The sequence below is a fragment of the Gracilinanus agilis genome, chromosome 2 (genome assembly GCF_016433145.1).
Source record: "Gracilinanus agilis isolate LMUSP501 chromosome 2, AgileGrace, whole genome shotgun sequence".
In the NCBI taxonomy this organism is placed as follows: Eukaryota; Metazoa; Chordata; class Mammalia; order Didelphimorphia; family Didelphidae; genus Gracilinanus; species Gracilinanus agilis.
This window is the reverse complement of record NC_058131.1, coordinates 600,601,048-600,621,320: the sequence shown is the minus strand read 5'-3', so window position 1 is coordinate 600,621,320 and position 20,273 is coordinate 600,601,048. Positions and strand designations below refer to the sequence as shown.

The window sequence follows — 20,273 nt, the reverse complement described above, 5'->3', positions numbered from 1 at the left end:
AGAGAGAGAGAGAGAGAGAGAGAGAGAGAGAGAGAGAGAGAGAGAGAAGAATGGATAGAGAAAGACACAGACAGAGAGAAAGCTTGAGACCGAGAGATCTCCCTGCCTCAAGCATCTCCCCTCCAGATTAATCACCTTAAAAAAACACCATTCTCGTCTTGCTGCTCCTTCTTTATAAACTTTCATCAGCTCCACCTTTGCTCCTAGGATAAAGCTTGATCTCTCTTCTGCCTGTCTTCTGCATTTCTTTTCATCTGGTTCTGGCTTACTACCCCAATCTATTCCCAACCACTTCCCTACATAAACATCACTTCTAGGCAGATGTACCTTGTTCATTGCCTTAACTACTTTTACTTAGTTTCCCTCTGCCAGAATACCATCCCACTTTTCTCTACTCATTTAAGTTCTATTCATCCTTTAAAACTTAGCTCAAACTTCTCTTCTTCCTCAAAGCCTTCTCCAATCACTTTAGGTCACATCCATTTCATATTATTCATATATCCAATATATTCCTATAACCCATATACTTCACACTATTATGCACTTGTTGATTGTACATCTCTTATTTTCCCAGCGAAGTCATAAACTCCTGCCTCTTGCCTTTCTTTAGTCACACTCCCCACCCCATCTCCGATCTGGCATTCACCTACTGAAATGCTGAGTAATGATCATTATCATTATAATAACTGAAAATAAGTATTTATATAACAATAATAATAAGTGATCATCATAATAACTGGTAATAAGTATTTATATAAGGTGTACCAAAAGTCTTAGTATAGTTCAAGGCTATTTTAATAGCTTAAAAAGCTTTAATAAAAAACTTATGATCAAATTTATTCAAGAAAATAAAATATTATATTTTATGTTATCTAAAAGTAAAATTAAAAGCATCAAATTGTCAATAACAAAAATGTCTTAATAGCTTAAGCTATTTTAAAAAGCCTAAAATTGCACTGACATCCTATATAATATTCTAAAACTTTCAAAGTGCATAACTAATGCTAATTTGATTCTCATAAAAACCCTATGAGGTAGAGCCCTCCAGCTACTATTAGCCTCCCTCCCACTTTTTTTTAGATAAATTAGGAAATTGAATCAGAAATCTTATGGCTTTCCTATAGTCACAAAGTTAACTAATGATTCTAAACAGAAGGTAAAGGTTAATAATAAAAAAAAAAGAGCATGTTCTAGAAACACAGGAACTTTCATATATTATAGTGGGATTTGAATTTGGGTCTTGGTTGACTCGAAGTCCAGGATTCTTTCCTCTCTACCACTACCTCAAAAAAGTTCAGCTAAGAATATATATATATATAATGAAGTTTTTGGATTTTCTATGAATGTTGGTTATCTTTACATCTTGAGTTTATATCTACGTAATAAATTAGTTGTACCATCCACATTGCATTAGAAAATAGAATTTAGAGGTGGTCTAACACCCTCATTTTATAGTTAAAGAAACTACTGTTCAGAGAAACTGAGCTCAGACAGGAAATAGGAAGAGAAGATCCACAATTTGAACCCAGTTCCTCAGATTCAAATCTGACACTTTCCTTTCTAAATCATGCTGCCTCTACTAGTAAATAATAGGCATTAAGTAAAAGCTTTTTAAATTGAATTGAGAGGAAAGGGCCAGAGAGAGAAGCCAAAACCACTGCTGGAAATTTGCCTCTGGCAAACTGCCTGGCATCTGCTCCTGTGGCCCTAAGAGTGCCAACTCAGAATGAATCACACAGGTAAGGACATCAGGATGGACCTTCACCTAGAAGGCTCAGATTTTTACAAATTTTATTTGTTGATTTAATAGCAAAGCCATAGAGGCAGGCAAAAGCTTTTTGTTTGTTTTAGAAAACTAGCCATAGGTCAAAAGCTAGAGAATTTCCTCAAACCTGGCTAGTATAAAAGCAACTATAACCTTCATCAGTATGAACAAATATTTAATTAGTGCCCACTCTGTTCTAAAAATGAGTGATACTGGGGGCAACTGGGTAGCTCAGTGGATTGAGAGCCAAGCCTAGAGACAGGAGGTCCTAGGTTCAAATCTGGCCTCAGACACTTCCCAGCTGTGTGACCCTGGGCAAGTCACTTGGCCCTCATTGCCTACCCTTACCACTCTTCTGCCTTGGAGCCAATACACAGAATTGTAAGGGTTTTAAAAAAATGAGTGATACTGAGATGTCTAAGACACAAGCTATGCCCTCAGGAAACTTATGATCTAGTTGGGGAGATAAGAGATATATAAAAATATGAATAACAATACAGAGAAATAATAGTAAATATTAGAGGCAGGATTTGAACCCAGGTCTCTCTTGACTCTCAAGTCCTACATAATACCACAATGCCCAGTTAATACTTAAGTAGTTGGCTTGAGGAAGAGTTGTTGTAGAATTGGAGCCCTAGGATCCTTCTTTTTCATCCTAAATATCACTGGATCATGAGAAAGCAGAAAAGCTGAGTAGTTTAATTGCATCCTTCTCCAAACACCTTCCAGGAGCAGGTAGGTGCCTCGGTGGATAGAGTAAGGCTTGGAGATAGGAAGTTCTGGGTTCAAATCTTGCCTCAGATACTTCCTAGATGTGTGACTCAACCGGTCACTTAACCCCCATTGCCTTACCTTTACTGGTCTTCTGCCTTAGAACCAATACACAATATTGATTCTAGGACAGAAGGTAAAGGTTAAAAAAAATGCCCTAGAAACAAAGGAACTTTCATATAGTATAGTTAATGGAGGTAATTAACAGAAGTAGAAGAGTTTAAGAAGAGGTGGCAAAAAGACACCAAAAGAACTATAGAGGGGGCAGCTAGGTGCCTGGATCAAGCCCCAGGCCTGGAATCAGGAGGACCTGGGTTCAAATTTGACCTTAGATACTTTGTAGTTGGTCACTGGACAGGTCACTGAACCCCATTTGCATAGCCTTTACCCTTCTGTCTTAGAGTTGTTACTAAAAGAAAGCAAAGGTTAAAAAACAAACTATACAAGAAAAGTTCCTAACATCACCGATAGCCACAAGGGTATGTTAATTGACCTAGAAACATATATCCTGGAGAATGAAGTCAAGTGGAACTTAGGGAGCAGTGCTAACAATAAGGCATTTTGAGCTATTTAAAATCCTAAAAGATAGGGGGCAGCTGGGTAGCTCAGTGGATTGAGAGCCAGGCCTAGAGACAGGAGGTCCTGGGTTCAACTCTGTCCTCAAACACTTCCCACCTGGGCAAGTCACTTGACCCCCATTGCCTAGCCCTCATGGCTCTTCTACCTTGGAACCAATACACAATATTGACTTCAAGATGGAAGGTAAGGGTTAAAAAAAAAATAAAACAAAATCCTAAAAGATGATATTGTCTAAATGCTGCATAAGCTTCCATAACCTAGCAAATCTGGAAAAAATAATCAGTGGACACTGGATTGGAAAAAAATCAATTTATGGTCCAATTTTAAAGAAGGGCAATGCCAAAGAACATTGATTACTGAATAATTATACACACTTCATAACCCAGCAGATTATGCTTAAGATTCTGCAAACAAGGCTTCAAGTCATTTGTGAATCAAGAATTACCAGAAGTGCAGCCTGGTTTTTAAAGAGGCAGAGGAACTAGAAACCAAATTGCCAACATTTGCTGGATTTTGGAGAAAGCAAAAAAGTTCCAGAAAAACATTTATTTCTGCTTCATTGACTACACTAAAGCCTTTGACTATGTGGATCACAATAAAATGGGGCAAGTCTTCAAAGAGACGAGAGTACCAGATCGTTTTACTTGTCTCCTGAGGAACCTGTATGTGAGTCAGTCAAGAAACAACAATTAGACATGAACATGGAACAACTGATTGGTTTAAGATTGGGAAGGGAATTCAACAAGGTTGTATCAATATACACAGTATCACCTTGTCTGTCTTATTTATATGCAGAATCCATCATGTGAAATACTAGATTGGATGAATCAAAAGCCTGGATAACTCACAGTCTCAGATTTGCATATAATAACACTGATGGTGGAAAATAGAGGAGACTTAACAAACCTGTTGAAGAGGTGAAAGAGGAGAGTGTAAAAGCAGTCTTGAAGCTTAACATTAAAAAGCAAAGACAAAAGTCCATATAGTCAAACTTTGGTTTTTCAAATAGTAATGTATAGCTATGAGAATTAGACTGTGAGGAAAGCTGAGTGCTATAGAATCAATACTTTCATTTTATTTTATTTTATTTTAAACCCTTACCTTCCATCTTGGAGTCAAAGTGACTTGCCCAGGGTCACACAGCTGGGAAATGTCTGAGGCCAGATTTGAGCCTAGAACCTCCCATCTTTAGGCCAGACTCTCAATCCACTGAGCTACCCAACTGCCCCCAGAATCAATATTTTTAAATATTGGTGCTGGAGAAAACTTTTTTTAAAATTTAATTTAATTAAAAAATTTTTTCCATGGTTACTTGATTCTTGTTGTCTCTCTCCCCTCTTCCCTCCCAAAGTTGACAAGCAATTTCACTGGGTTATACATATATTATCACTCAAAACCTATTTCCATATGTTGGGTCATTTTTTTCTAACTACCGGCATGTAAATGATAAGCAAAATATCCAAGCCATAAAGAAAGAGATTTATTATGAGAGGGCTGATCCCACAATAAAACTGGACCCTTGATCATGACCAGAGAACTCCGAGAACTGTGAGAGATCTTCCTTTATACCCCAAAGAATTAGACAACTTTTATACTAGTACAAAAATATACAAATAGTCATACCCATCAAAGAATAGAAACACCCAGAAACAATATTCATTGGTTGGGTCAACTAGTAAGCATCCTTATTTGGTGCTTCTGACCCTTTCTTGACCATTACTTAAGAATCACTTGATGGAAAGGGGGAAGCAGTGATGCCTGGGCTAAGAGTGGGTGGTGATGAGTGGTACCAGGTTCTGAACTAAAGGTCAGGCCTGATAGCAACATTGAAGGGTGGGGCTGGCACTAAGGACTTGCAAAGGCAGTTGTTTCCTTAATCCCAAACCTTAATACTTATACCAGAATATTGGCAAAAGCCTGCTAAGTTCATGAATTATGCTATCTTAGAATTACAATTATAATTATTTCAGGACTCCTGAAAACATTAAACTCTAATCTTCACATAAAGGGGTAGGGGTCTTTTTCTCTCACACATATTACTCATTTTTGTAATAATCTTTTAAAACCCAAACCCCAAAATATATACCCTTATAAACAAGTGATAAATCATATGTTTTCTTCTGGATTTCTATTCCCATAGTTCTTTCTCTAGATATGGGTAGCATTCATGGAGAAGACTTTTGAGAGTCCTTCGGACCACAAGATCAAATCAGTCAAAAATTAAAGGAATTAATTTAGAAATTGAAAGGACAAATACTGACACTGAAACTTAAATACTTTAATCATTTAATGAAAAGACAGGAAAAGTCCCTGACGTTGGGGAAAATTGAAGGTAAAAGGAGAAGGGCATAGCAGAGGATGAGACAGATAGGTACTATCATGAAAGCAATGAACATGAGCATGGATAGACTCAGGGAGATAGTGAAAGATAGAAGGGCCTCCTGTGCTCTTGTCCATGGGGTCACAGAGAATGGGATGAACAACCGAATACAACAATGGAGGAAATGAAAGGCAGACACTTGTAGAGGATAGAGAACATCTCTATTCAGGCTTTACCCCATACTCAGCTCTATTTATCCTACCTTGGGGAGGTAATGAGATGTTTTGGGGAAGGGGAGGTTCCTGAAGCTGATGAAGAAGAAAACAAACATCCAAGACTCTAAGAGATTGGATGCTTTACTTTGAGATCTCACTCCTGCAACTTGGTGTAGCCATCGAATCCCTTCTCCTCTTGCTCCAGAACTTGGATCTCCAATATTCCTTACTCTTGTAGAGAGAAAAAGCCAGGATCCAAGACTGGGATCATTTTTACTAAAGGATTAACCCTTTGATTTCTTCTTATTTTTAAAAATATATTGTTGTTTATTTCATTTTTTAAAAAGCCCTTATTGTCTATTTTAGAATCAATACTAAGTATCAGTTCTAAGGGAGAAGAGGCAAGCCAAGTGGGTTAAGTGACTTGCCCAGGGTCACATAGCTAGGAAGTGTCTGAGACTATTAACAATTCATTAAAAAATTTTTTTGAATTTCAAATTCTCTCCCTCCCTCTCACCTCCACCTTGAGAGGGCAAGTAATTTTATATCAATTACGCATATAAAGTGATGCAAAACATAACATAGGTAAAGAACCCCAAGAAAAATAAAGAAATTTAAAAAACAAGCTTCAATCTTCATTCAGAGTTCATCAGTTCCCTTTCTGGAAAGGGGCAGCATTTTTCATCATGGGTCTTGGATCATTATCTTGATCAGAGTAGCCCCATTTTTGTAGTCAATCATCTTTACAATATTGCTGTACTGTGTGTCCTTGGGTACAATGTTCTCCTGGTTCTGCTCATTTTACTTTGCATGAGTTCATGTCTTCCTTGTTTTTTCTGAAACCACCGTCCTCATTTCTTATAGAACAATTAACTCTTGATTTCTAAACCTATGATTCCTTCATCTTCATTTTCAAAACTATATCTTGCTTCTTTGGCTTATTTAGTTTGCTCTAGGGAAACACATTGCCCAAGGTAAAGATTCTAGTAGTAGACAAGATGGTAAATCATGAATATGGGCCAAGCCTCAAAGGCAATTCAGGAGGTCCATTCATTTATAATAAAGGGCTAATGGCATAGAGAAACCAAAAACACTTTCTAGGTATATTTCCTTTATAATAAAGGTTCCTGACTTTTCCTCCTTCAGGCTTCCAGGACGTCCATGTTATGATCTTTGTGGGTTTTGGCTTCCTCATGACCTTCCTGCAGCGCTATGGTTTTGGCTCTGTTGGTTTCAATTTCCTTCTTGCGGCTTTTGGAATCCAGTGGGCACTGCTGATGCAAGGCTGGTTCCACTCCTTCCATAATGGCTATATCCTCATTGGTGTGGAGAAGTAAGAGGGACTGGGTGACTGGGATGGAAGGCATGGGTTCTGGAGAAGTTTGGGGGGAATGAACCAACCCTCTTGAACATCTTCCCATCACATTTTACAAACATAAAATCTGAAACTAGAGTAAAAGAACTGGGGAGGATCTTAGCAATCATCATATACCACTCCCTCATCTTATAATCCCATTTGTCATTCATTCATCAAGCATTTATTAAGGACCTACTCTGCTCCAGGCATTGTACTAGTTCTTGAGGTTGCCCTAGCAAAAAAAACAACCCCCCCCCAAAAAACTGGTACTTGCTCTCAGAGTTTACATTCTACAAGAGGAAAAAACATGAACCCAAATAAATTCAAGCAAAATATACCTAAATATAAGATCTTAGTCTTTAGCTGTATCCCCTCTTTGCCTTTATCTTGAGGTCACATTTAATGAGTACCTACTATGTTCAGGTTCTTGTGTGGAATATAAGGCTGAATCAGGCTTAGTCTCTGTACTTAAAGAAATTATAGTTTAAGTAGAAGAGCTGAAATGCCCACACCAATAGCTATGGTATAAGGCAAAATACCTTATAAATAAATCCCATTAAAAAATCCCTTAAAATATACAAATCTCATAAGAGGTGAAATCAGTTCTGATGGGAACTCAAGAGAGGGAGCAGTCACATCTGATTGGGGAAGTCAAGGAAGAAAGAAGTTTCAGTAGATCAGGCCCTTGACGTGAAAGGATTAATAAAGAGAGTGATGGAAAGACATTTTCAGTATAGCAAAGGGCATGAGGAAAGGTATGGCAGATTATAGGTTAGAGCAGGAAAGTTCATTGAAAGTCATCTAGTCAAGCCCTCTCACTTATAGATGAGGAAACTGAGGCTAAGAACGACTTGTCCTTGGTCCACATAGCTAGTGAGTGTCAGAGGCAAGCTTTGAACCAGGGTCTCCTTGAGAGCTTGAAGTCAGGAGCTAGTCTTCTTTGGCTGGAATGTAAGGTCCATATAGAAGAAGGGTAGGTAGAGAGGCTGGACAAGGTTAGATTGTCAGCCATATCACAGAGGGTCTTGAATGTTGAGCTAAGGAGTTTGGACTTGAGAAATTCATCTTATCCATCAAGGGTGCCCAGACTCTTTCTGACTTCAGGGATTCCATGCTCTCTGAGGACCCAATGTGACTCACGAATTCCTCTGAAACTGTTTCCTTACAGCCTCATCAATGCTGACTTCTGTGTAGGCTCTGTTTGTGTGGCCTTTGGAGCTATCCTTGGCAAGGTTAGCCCTATCCAGCTGCTCATCATGACCCTGTTCCAAGTGACCCTCTTTTCAGTGAATGAGTACATCCTCCTCAGCCTTCTCCAGGTAAGGCTACTATGACCTTGGTGTAATTGTAAATTAGATAAGCTAAAGTAGACTAGCATGATCCTGACAGAAGCAGAAATCTAATTAGTCCTTGGGCTTTCAATCCAAGAGACTTGTTCCCTTTCCCTTCTCTGGCAACCTCCTCAGAGCTCAACTTCAGAATAAATCAGATTGTGAATGGACAAAATAACAGGGGGACGGCTATAGAGAAGAGAGAAAAGAGCCTAAGAAGCAAGGAAACTTGATGGTCCCAAGTCTGTATTTCATATCAGTTAAGCATTTTGAGATTTGATTAACACTGACCTCCTTCCTGAGGTCTCTTAAACTCTACCCCTTGGGAGGAGAAGTGAGCTAGGCAGGCAAGTATTGATTGTCCATTTTCATGCCCAAGGTAAAGGATGCTGGTGGCTCTATGACTATCCACACATTTGGGGCCTACTTTGGACTTACAGTGACCTGGATCCTCTATCGACCCAACCTGGAGCAGAGCAAGGAGAGGCAGAGCTCTGTATACCACTCAGACCTCTTTGCTATGATTGGTGAGTGATTCAGCCCTGACATAGGCAGGAACCAGGGGTGGGCTTTATTTGACCTTTGAAATCTCTGTTTACCTGGCAATCTGGTGGCAAGTTCAGCAGCTAGCAGTACCCACTCCTCCAACCTGAAATTGGGGAACTGTATCTCTCAGAAGTGAACCTTCAGGTCAAGGGATCCCAGAGATGTCCATGGTGGTGAAGCGAGGATAGAGGGATTCTGGGATTATTCATCCTCTCTCTGAATCTCAAAGCCTCTGCCCCTCAGCCCATTTACCTATGGAGTTTCATCCCATGTTTTCTCCAATGTATCCCATTGGTAGAAACTGTAGTAGATAGAGGTTCAGGATTTAGACTGGTAGAGAGGGATTGTTAGCCTGTGATTTTTTCCCCCATTTTATTAAAATTGTTCTTTGTAGCATCAACAATTTTAGCACCTGCCTAACTTCCTTTGTACCAGGTACCCTGTTCTTGTGGATGTACTGGCCTAGCTTTAACTCAGCTGTCTCCAACCATGGAGATGCCCAGCACCGGGCAGCCATCAATACTTACTGCTCCCTGGCTGCCTGTGTGCTCACCAGTGTGGCTCTCTCCAGTGCCCTACAACGGAAGGGCAAGCTTGACATGGTGAGTGGGAGGTAAGATGTAGGGAGGGTGCTGGTGTCCAGGGCACACAACTATATACTTCTCTGATATTTGGAGGGTTGGGATGATACAACCCAAAGTTTGATAGTTGCAACTCAAGCAACTTCTCCCTAAGAGATCCCATTTTTAACCATTGTTTTCAGTCTGAATGAAAGCTGCTAACATTATATTTATCTTATTCCTAACATGGACAAGACTAATTCCCTTGAGGGTGGGGACAATTACTTACTCACTTTTGTATACCTAGCCAAAGGATCCTTACACATAGTAGGCAGTCAGTAGATGGTGGGTTTAAAAAAACTTTTTTTTCATTCAAAATCAAAATTAAGTGACTATCTTAGATTGTGGGCTTGAGTAGAAAATGGAGAGGTAATCAGAGTGAGGATAGCTACTAATATAAAGTGTGAGCTTGAACCCCTAATTCCAAATGATATGGAGAAAGGTGGGGGGGGGGGAAGATAGATACTAAGGCTATGTCTAAACATAATTGTGAAATGTGTCTCTGGAACATCATACTGCCCTCTGGGTCACCCATTACTTTCTTATTTCCCATGTTGTATGTAATCCTCTTCAGGCCAGACTCTTGCTCCCTATGCGGTCCAAGACAACAGCTAGAATGGCATCTTTCTCTGATAGCATAGTAAAGGAGACTCTTATGAGACGTCTACTCCTAGGTAGCAGCTGTGCATTTGGACAGTTTAACATGAACCTTCTAGAGACAAAAGCTTCTGCTTTTCTTAAATTATGTTTCGTGGACCCAACTGGTATGTGAATAAGGGTTCCACTAAGAAATTTTGATAGCATCGACATTTTCCCCTCTGAAATATTAAATATTAATTCTACATAAAATACATAACAAATGTATAATATAAAATTAAATGATTTTAAATGTGATGTTATAAGATAGGCTGGATTTTCTCTATTTTCCTCCAAAATTTTCCCTGACAAACTATTTTGGGGCTATTTCTCAGCTACGTTGAAAATCCATTTTACTCAATCCATTAGAGTCCATTTAATCCAATACATTCCTGAATAAAAATCCTACCTACAACATACCTAAGAAGTGGTCATCTAGACTCTGTTTAAAGATTTCTCAAAACAGGGAATGTAAAGCAGTCTATTCCATTTCTGGAGAGCTGTTGTTTTCTTACATCAAACCTAAATTTGCCTCTAAAGCTGTGATCCCATTGTTCCTTATTCTGCCCTTTGGGTCCAGAAAACAAGTTTGCTTTTTCTTTCATCTGATAGCCCTTTAAGTATTTCATGGTGGCTATCCTTCCCCTCTGTTTCTCTTCTCCAAACTAAGCCTGCACAGTTTCTTTGATTGGTGCTCACTGAGGTCTGTCACTATCCTTTGAACTGTCCAGTTAAACTGAGGCACAGTGATATGGTGGAAAGAGAACTGAACTATAAGTCACGAGATACAGGTCTTTTCTAAAATAATAGTGACCAGAATTGAGCATAGTATATCTAGCAGATGCTCCTAGACCAATATTTGTGGACCATATCAATGTACTTCATACTCTAAAGTGTTCCATGGGCAGGGCTATGTTGGACCCAGCTCTTACCAAGTGTTAATTTTCAATGGAGTATTTGCACCTCAGAAACTGGTAAATGCTAGCTTGGTTTATTGTTTTTGTTGATTGCCCAGACTTAAGAACATGATGGAGAAAATGTAGGGTAAACCTAAAAATGTCTCGGATGCAGAATTTTCCTCCCAGAGAGGGGGGGTGATCAATAAACATTTACCACCCCTTTCCATGGCCAAACTAGTCTGAGAAATATTGGTTAACTCCATTAGTGATGCTAATGCTGAAATTCCAGTTCAAAAAGAAGGTGAGGGCAGAACTCGGGCAGGCTGGGTGGAGACTGCAACCTTGGGGCAGACTCCTTCAGTTCACACTTCACAGATGGCCACTAACTCCACCTATCTATACATTCATTCCTGTTAACCTTTTTGAAAAGAAAACTATATTGAAACAAGCTAGTCCTCTAGAATTTACCATAATAAACAGACACACTGATGTGGGCATGTATAAAGGATTGGCATATCTGCAGGCAGAGCAGATAGACAACATTGGAATGGTTATATATGTACATGCAAAATAAAATAATCTGACCGTGAATCCGTAGCCACCTTTCCTTGGCTTTCTCGACTGAATGTGTGTTCTGGTCCTTTTAAATGGACACCCTCAGGTTGTCAGGGTTAGTTCCGCTCAATCCAGGGATGGGATTTCTTGACTGTAGCAATGATCATATTCCCCTTCCTCAACAGGTTCACATCCAGAATGCAACACTTGCCGGTGGTGTGGCTGTGGGGACAGCAGCTGAGATGATGCTCATGCCCTATGGTTCTCTTATTGTTGGTTTTATCTGCGGCATCATATCCACTGTGGGCTTTGTCTACTTAACAGTAAGGGCTGCCTAATGGTGGTAGAGAGGAGAGAGGTAAAGGAAGACATATAAGGGATGAAGTGGGAAGGCAGAATTACTTCTAGCTGGGGACAAGATATTTCTGGACTCCTCAATTGTGGGCCTTGGTGATCTCTCTATTTCCAAACACATGGCCAACACTTTTCTCTCCTTAGCCATTCCTGGAATCCCGGCTGCGCATCCAAGACACCTGTGGCATCAACAATCTTCATGGCATGCCAGGCATCATTGGGGGCATTGTAGGAGCTGTCACTGCCAATGAAGCACGTATATCTGTTTATGGACAAGAAGGGTGAGGTGGATGGATGAAGGAAATGGTCTGGGAGGATGATGGGATGGGGCAGGGTTGATTGGGGTCCTCCTTGACTTTTGCTTCTACATTATCTCATTCCCATCTAATCCCACCCTCCCACAGACTTACTCCTCAGTGTTTCTTAGGGGCCCCCCTTCTTTTCTTTCTAACTATTCCCCTATTATTTCAAACAATTTTTTAAACATTTATTAAACTACTATGGACAAGGCACTGTCGGGTAGAAATCCAAAGGCAAAAAAAAATGAAACAATCCCTATTCTAAGAATCTTATATTCTACTAGATTTCTACCCCTGACCCCTCCCTGTTAGAATCTCTGGTAATCCTAATGTAGAACTCTAGAATGTTAGAACTAGAAGGAACTTAGAGATCACCTCTTTCAATCCTTTCTCATTTTATAGTTTAAGAAACTGAATTCCAAGCAATGAGAATCTATGGTCTTTTTGACCATTTCAAATCTAGGGGCATTAGCCACCAAGGAAGCAGGTCACCATCAACACCAAACATTTATCAAGTCCCTACTCTGCACAGGATCTCAGAGGTTCAATTCCCATCCATAGCTTACTTGATGGTGGTGGGCTATCTCCCTTTTTCTCTCTAGGCTCATCAAAGCCTTTGACTTTGAAGGCTCCAAAAGTAGTTGGACCCCTCAAAAGCAGGGCCAGTACCAGGCAGCAGGCATCTTTGTGTCTCTGGCCATGGCCTTTGTGGGAGGTGCCATTGTAGGTGAGTTATAGGGGGTTCAAAAGGGAAGGGAAGGCTTAAGTACTTATGGGAACATATGGAGTGGGTTTAAATTGCATTTGGGATGAAATGGGAACTATAGGATGTTGCTTAAGAGAAGAGTGGGTTAATATAGGGACTGTGAATGAATATAAAAGCCTTTCTTTACTTCTCTGATAGAGTGAAAGCAATATGTAGTAGAGAGGGTGTTAGACTTGGAATGAGGAAGAATTGGGTTAAATTTTTGCTTCAAATTCTAGCTTTGGAATAATGGCAAATTGCTCTATGAGCCTGATTTTCTTCTGCAAAATGGAGAGTAATCAGCAAGTGTTTATTAAATACCTAATATATGCCAGGTAATAAATATAATTCTCGTGGCACCCGGTGTCACAGGTTTTTTTCACAGGTTTTGTTGGGACACTCAAGTTGACAGAATATATGCTAAAGGCTTTGCAAACCCTAAAATGATATATAATTATCAATTATTTTGCTTTCCTCTTTTGGGGGAACTGGGCCTCATTTTCCCATTCTGTATCTTGCTGTTGCCACTCTGTGGCACATTTTGGTATTACAATGACAACAGCTTCCCACCTTCTTTGTCTCTGGAAGATGAGAAATTAATTCCTCTCTACTAGTTGACAGAATGTGATTACTAGGAGGTATATGCTTACTCCTCTAATACAGTTTTCTTATTTTAAAGAGAAGGAAAACTGATGTTCAGAGATTTATTGGAAGTCACACAACTTATTAGGATTAAGAGTCAATTCTGAGATCTAAGTCAACCAACTCCAAATCTAGTGAACTTTCCTACTAGAGTTAAGGAAAAAAATTTCACTATACCCAAGAACCAGACAGGGCAAGACCAATATTAAAGATGCCTTTTAAGGGAATAAACTCCTTTTTTTCAAATCATCTATTTCAATTTCCACAAACATCTATTAAGCATATACTATGTATAGGGTGCTGTGCTAGAAGCTAGGGCTCATACAAAGATTAAATACATCAAGATATTTGCCTTCCTGGAGATTAAAATCTAGGAAGGGGTAAAGAGCATACAAAAGAGTCAGAGAAAGGCCCTGTGGTTAGAAAGTTGGCCTCAGAGCCAAGAAGACCTGGGTTCAAATTGTGCTTCTGACATGATGGCTGCAGTGTGACCCTATAAAGCCACTTAACTTAGTGCTCTAAGCAAAAAATTCTGACCTGTACTTGTATAAGGAGTTTCCTCATCTGGGAGTTCCTTATATCAATGAAATCATAGGACCATGCCCGATCCCCATCCTCATGCCCAAAATACTCTTCCCCAAAATAATGACTACAATATTAAGTAACACATTATCATTGCCTAAGAAGGCATAGACCAATTGCTATACAAATTTTGTTTGTTGGGTAGAAGAGGGTGGGAATCACAACTGATTTCAGAGGATTGGGGAGGATAGCCCATCATAGAGGAAGTAGCATTTTAGTAGAGTAAATCAGGTTGGATTAAAATAGGTGGGAGATGAGAAGTCAGAAGGTGGAGATGGGATCCCCACACAGGGGATGAACAAGAACATGGAGGCAGGATGCCTTAAAAATGTGTGAGAAATAGTAAGTAGGTCAAATTTCACCAGAGTATTACACATATGGAGCCACTGGATTATAGCTCATATAGAGGGAAAGAGTGGGAGATCAGGCTGGAAAAGGGGTGTGTATGCGTGTGTGTGTGTGTGTGTGTGTGTGTGTGTGTGTATGCAGATTGTAGAAAGTTGTGAAAACATGGCTATTCCCTTGCTCCCCATATACTAGCCTAGACTGGCTCTCAGCAGGATAGGCTGGGTGGGAGCCGTGGAATAAGGAGATTCCCAAAGAGGGAGTGGGAAATTGAGAAGGGAGACTTATCTATTTTCCTCATTTGATCCTGCCTTGGGGGGTTTTATTTTAAGGTGTCATTTTGAAATTTCCACTTTGGGGACAAGCTGCAGATGAAAACTGCTTTGAGGATGAGGTCTATTGGGAGGTGAGTGCCAAAAGACAAGTAATGTCTAAATCCAGCCATGCTGCTGCTTTCATTTCATAAAGCTGGGAAATTACTGACGGCGGCCAGGATGGTGGACAGAAACTTGGTCACCAGGTGACATTCTCCTTAGTTGCTAGAAATAGTGGGAATAGATTCTTTTGCTCTGTGGATTTTAGGGGGAAAGGAAAGTACATTTCTAGGATTCTTAATATACCCAGGGTAACACAAAATGGGTGCTAATTAAACTGACTCCCAAGAGATGTCTGTCTGGTGTGGCTCCAGAAACTCAGGGAAGAATTATAGGGAAAATATGGAATAAAATCTAATTATTTCAGGTTTTGTACATTTGGAATGTGAAATTAGGTGATTTCAAATTAACCATAGATATTAAGTTAGGAGTTCTTGCTTTTACCTATTTTCAAAAAGGTTCTCCTAAGTAAATTGATTTCACTGGATAAAAAAACTTTTATTAGGTTTCTCCTTGGCATAATACTTTAAGATCTGTAATTTTACCAATCCACTCAGGAAGATAACAACCCCTCTATAACCTAGAATAACCATAACTATTATTGTAATCATAAGTACATATTCAACCCAACCATCTTCTGTCATCCCCACAGAGGCATGATCAGGGAAACCCTTGGGGGGGGAGGGGAAGGACCTACCTGTTGGTTGTGAGTAGGGAAAGACGTACTTAACATTCCCCCAAGTTCCCGTATTCTAGACCCTGATTGTGAATTCAGATGAGCTAATATATCTGTATATTCATTATATTACTATGTGTAATCACATGTATATATACTGCTGTATTAGCTAAACATATATTTACATATTACTATATGTATATATATATATATATCTATTATCCTATATTAACTAAATACTCATCTATATACCTGGTATACCATGTACAGTAATCAATCAATGGGGCAAAAATTATTAAACCTTGCCCTACTATTGAACACTAACAGGCAAGCTAAGAAATGAGTAGTTCAGGTGGTCCAGTCAAAAACTAAGGGCTTTGCAGCTAACAGTCATTGGGAAGAGACTCGAGAAATTAAGTGTCCAGGAGATCAATACAAAACTCTGGTGTAGATCAGAAATAGATGAAAAATCGACAGACAGGGAGTGAGTTAAGTCAATCATGGTACCAAAAGGTGTCTGAGTGAGGGACCGAGGCTTTTTGATTGGATAGGAATTAGTCAGGACATGCAGTGTGTCTTGGTCTACAAGTCTGAGCAGTAGAACTAAATGAGGAATTAGGAAATGGATACACACTATGGCAAGGGACAGAAAGACCTGAGAATACCAGGGGCTGCTAGTAGCAAATTATAAGTCATTATTACCGAGTCATGAAATCAAATCCCCTAAAGGACTCTTTTATCTCAGTTCTCTGTATCCAGTGTAAGTAAGACTTGCATTATTTTCCAAATATACTACTATTCAGAATCTCTACTATTTCCTCCCAAATAGTCCAAATTTGTAAGATTTGCCAGAGGATTGTTACTTTTGTGGAATAATTCCTCTCTGGAAGTATAGCACAGAGGAAAGACTACTGAATTTGGAATATGAACTCCTGGTATTAAATCCAAGCTCTGCCATTTACTCCCTGGACTACCTTGGGTGGGTGATTCACTTAATTTCTCTGGACCTCAGTTTCATCATCTATAAAAGGAAGTTGGGCCAGATGACCTCCAAGAACCCTCTCAGCTCTAAACCTGCAATCTTATGAATGTGTTATCCTATTCTGTTCTTTTTCTTACTAACCAAAAATTTGAACAGTTATCTGTGGAGGCTTTCAGTAAAAAGGAACTTCCACATTACCTTTAATTCTGCCCTGAGTAACTGGAATCTGTCTCTTGGGAGTCATCTTAGCTACAACACCTCTAGGAAAGGTGGGATATTCAATCTTCAACATGGACACCGATGTATCTATTAGTCTCTCTAGTTGTACTGGCTGCTTAAAAATTCAGAGCTGAAGCTACTTTAGATTACAGTCAAAATGAGAAGGGAATGTATTAGTCTCACGAGTCCTTTTATGTAACCAGCTCTAATATGTTACCTCTTCTTACCCTCAGAAACTCATTCTAATTTTGTTCTGTTTTGACCTTCATAATTTATTTTAAAGATCACCTTACACCCATCTTTGCTCTGTGAGTCTTTCAATGGCCTATGGCCAAAAGCAATAAGACATAAAATCTTGACCTAACAAAAGTTCTAAAAGTGAAGTTTGTCCCCATAGACCACTAGGCTCAGGGACGGTTTGATTCTGGGCATGAGATGGATTTATCTGGTGGGAAGATGTCAGTTCGGGCATGTGCAATATGCTAAGAGACCACAAGATGGCACCTATGACATGCCATATGGCTCTGGTGGAGAGTTTTCCCCCCAACCCACCCCCCTTCATTAGCCTGACTGACTCTTTATCAGGAACATCCCTTTATCCCAATCACCATAGAGCAATAGGAAAGAATTAGGAGAGAGTATGTTGAGGCGATCTAGTGACCTCTTTATTCAGGTGCCTGAAGTGGAGAAGAACAACAGCTACCATCATGAGGATACCACCCTCAAGCCTGTGGCATCATAACACTGAGACCAGCTCCCTGTGGAAGAGAAGCAGGTGGGAATGTGTGCCCTGAAGTGGAATTTCTCTGGTTTGGGGAAGCCCTATGAAAGCAGATCCATGCTAGGGCAAGCACAAGTATATCCTGGACCCTACAAAAGAGCAGAAATAAAAATGGACCCTAGATCCTAGACTGGAGTGGACCATCAGCAGAACAGGATCAATTAGGGCTGGGCACTATCATCCACAACTTCTCTGGTCCCAAGGTCCATAACCTCAGAGTGGAACAGCTCTTGGGGGGAACAGTCGTGTCCCTTCTTAAAATGCTAGCAGATATTGTCCCTGGGAATTTGGAATCCCTGGGGTGGCAAGTCAAAGAAAAAAAGAGGAAATATGTGGGTTTTCTGTCAGGGGAGAATAGTCTTCTACAATCCTATCTGTAGGTAGCCAATTTGTCAACAAGTCAATTTACTGTATCAGTCTTTGTATCTATCTATGTATTTATCTATGTATGTATATATGTATGTATCTATCTATAGCTTTTTATTTCTGTTTCTCTCTCTACTAATCTGTCTATCTATCTATCTATCTATCTGTCTGTCTGTCTGTCTGTCTGTCTCTCTATTTCTCTCTCTCTCCTGATCTATCTACTGATCTATCAATTTACTGACCTATCAATCTGTATATATGTATGTGTTTTTAAATCTGTGCATATATATGCATATGTGTGTATGTATAGTCTATGTGTACAGTGTAAATGAAAGGCTGTCTTCAAGGACAGGCACTTGTAGTGGGAGGACTTCTGAAGATGGAATTTGTGCTGTCTTGAAAGAAGCAGGGATATTCTGATCCTTAACTCTCTTGTGATGTGTGATGTTGATACATTTGGTAATGAGCTTCATACACCCTGGGCATCTGATTAATGTGAGGGAGAAAGCACTGGATTTTGGAGGTTTGGGACCAGGGTTCTGTTTTGACCTTTATCCCTCTCTAGATATGTCATGCTAAACAGGCCACTTCACTTTCTCTCATGCATAAATTGGAGGATACTAATATCTATCCAGCCTACCTCACGAGATTGTTGTGAGGAACACAAACTAAGAGAGGGACACATGCTGCATTGTTATTGAGTGTTACCAGGGTTCTGGGGCTGAGGAATTTATCTGTAGGCCTTGAAGGTGGCTAGGTTTGAGGCAGAGGTGAGGATTGCTCTGTTGCTTAATAGAAAAAGGGCTTGAGAGTGCCAGTAAGGTAAGATCAGAGGGGAAAGGGAAAGGTGAGGAACTGCCCCCTTAACTCCCTTTATAGAGGAAGAATAAAGCTAGTAGGGTCCGAGATTTAGGTTTCCTCACTTCTGTATCCCTCTGGGCTCCAGCAGGTCAGTAGACATGTGACGGACAAAGTGTTCTTGGCCTCTTTCAGCTGCAGGCCTCCTTTGGACCATCTCAGCCTCAGTGGCCTCAGGATTGAGAGTGTGTTTTTTCTGGGAGCCAAATTTGAGGCACTGACCTGCTCCACACCTTCACCCTCTGGATTATCCACCCACAAACTTCTCTACCTTCTACCTCCTCCCTCCAAACACAGGATTTGTCCCCCTTTAAAGAAACTCCAAGGCAGGGACTGCCTGGGAGACATCTGAATACTGAGGAAGAGGAAACAGAAAAGGGTCAAGGGAAGGGGGAGGAGTAATGACCTGAAATTGGGTTCCAGAGGGATGAGAACCAGGGAGCTTCCGTTTAGGTTACAGGACCCATCTGAGTGGGAGGCCAGGGCCTGGAGCCTTCCTTTTGTAGGGGAAGGGAGGAGAATGGACACTTTCTATCTGGACAAGGAGGGTTTTCTAGGCTGGTGATCTGGATTTTGAGAGAGGATGGGTTCTGCTGCAAGAGAACTACTCCCTGAAGCAAGAAGACAATGATGCCACTGTGCCTGCTAGCTTATGCTTTATACTTGTCCCCCTGTCCCCTGGCTGCCCTGCTTCTTCAACTTGTGCTGCTGTTGATGCCAGCCTCAGCAAATAAAATCGCCATGATGTCCATCGTAGAGTGTGAATGCTTGTACAGGAGTAGGGCTACATGATGGAACCAGGTATAGGAACCAAGAATCTTGCCCTCCTTGGCACAAAGGGGAAAAAATCCGGCCCAGAAAAGAGAAGGCTACTTCAATACGTGGATTTAGAGTGAAACCCATGAGTCCTCCCTCTTCTTACTTCTAGTCTGAGTTCCTTTAGGGACCTGGGTGCTACAACCCAGCCTCTTTCCCACATTTTCCTGACCTCTAAAAACTGCATAGGATGATATGTGGGGGAAAGAGGAAATAGATAGCTTAGGATTGTATTCCTTTCTATCCCTTATTGCAGCAACAAAGGAGAGAGGCTGAGGAGCTTTGATTTGGTTCAGGGAAAGGAACTGGAGAGCAAAGGTTATATCATTGGTTTTTTTGGGAATGGAGAGGGTATGGTATTGACCAGAGTCATACTCCCTTCCAGATCTTTCCTGGCTGGTTCAAATCTCAGCCTACAGTTTTAGGAGCATAAGGGTCTTGCTTGTCCCTGAGAAGCATCAACAGAAATGGGCTCTGGGAAGATTCTAGTATGGTACCTTCCTTTGAAGGAGAAGAATCATATGAATTTGGGGATTCATTTGCAATCAAGTCAGCTCGCATGGTCCTTTTCCCATCATACCCTTTTTTATGAAGGCTACTTCCAATTCTCTCCAGCCTTTCCGATGAGATTCATCTATTA

General features: G+C 40.3%; 1 protein-coding gene across 1 annotated transcript in view; it reads left to right on the top strand.

Moving 5' to 3' along the window:
* RHCG (Rh family C glycoprotein) overlaps nt 1-19,568 on the top strand; it is a 25,490-nt gene extending 5,922 nt beyond the window's left edge. The window contains exons 2-11 of the mRNA XM_044665447.1: nt 6,797-6,983; nt 8,176-8,326; nt 8,718-8,865; nt 9,320-9,486; nt 11,780-11,917; nt 12,093-12,229; nt 12,850-12,974; nt 14,894-14,967; nt 17,486-17,587; nt 18,953-19,568. Of these exons, the coding sequence (XP_044521382.1) occupies nt 6,797-6,983; nt 8,176-8,326; nt 8,718-8,865; nt 9,320-9,486; nt 11,780-11,917; nt 12,093-12,229; nt 12,850-12,974; nt 14,894-14,967; nt 17,486-17,554 (1,196 nt within the window). The 3' untranslated portion in view covers nt 17,555-17,587; nt 18,953-19,568. The remainder of the gene's footprint in view (nt 1-6,796; nt 6,984-8,175; nt 8,327-8,717; nt 8,866-9,319; nt 9,487-11,779; nt 11,918-12,092; nt 12,230-12,849; nt 12,975-14,893; nt 14,968-17,485; nt 17,588-18,952) is intronic.
* Nucleotides 19,569-20,273: the final 705 nt, after the last annotated feature.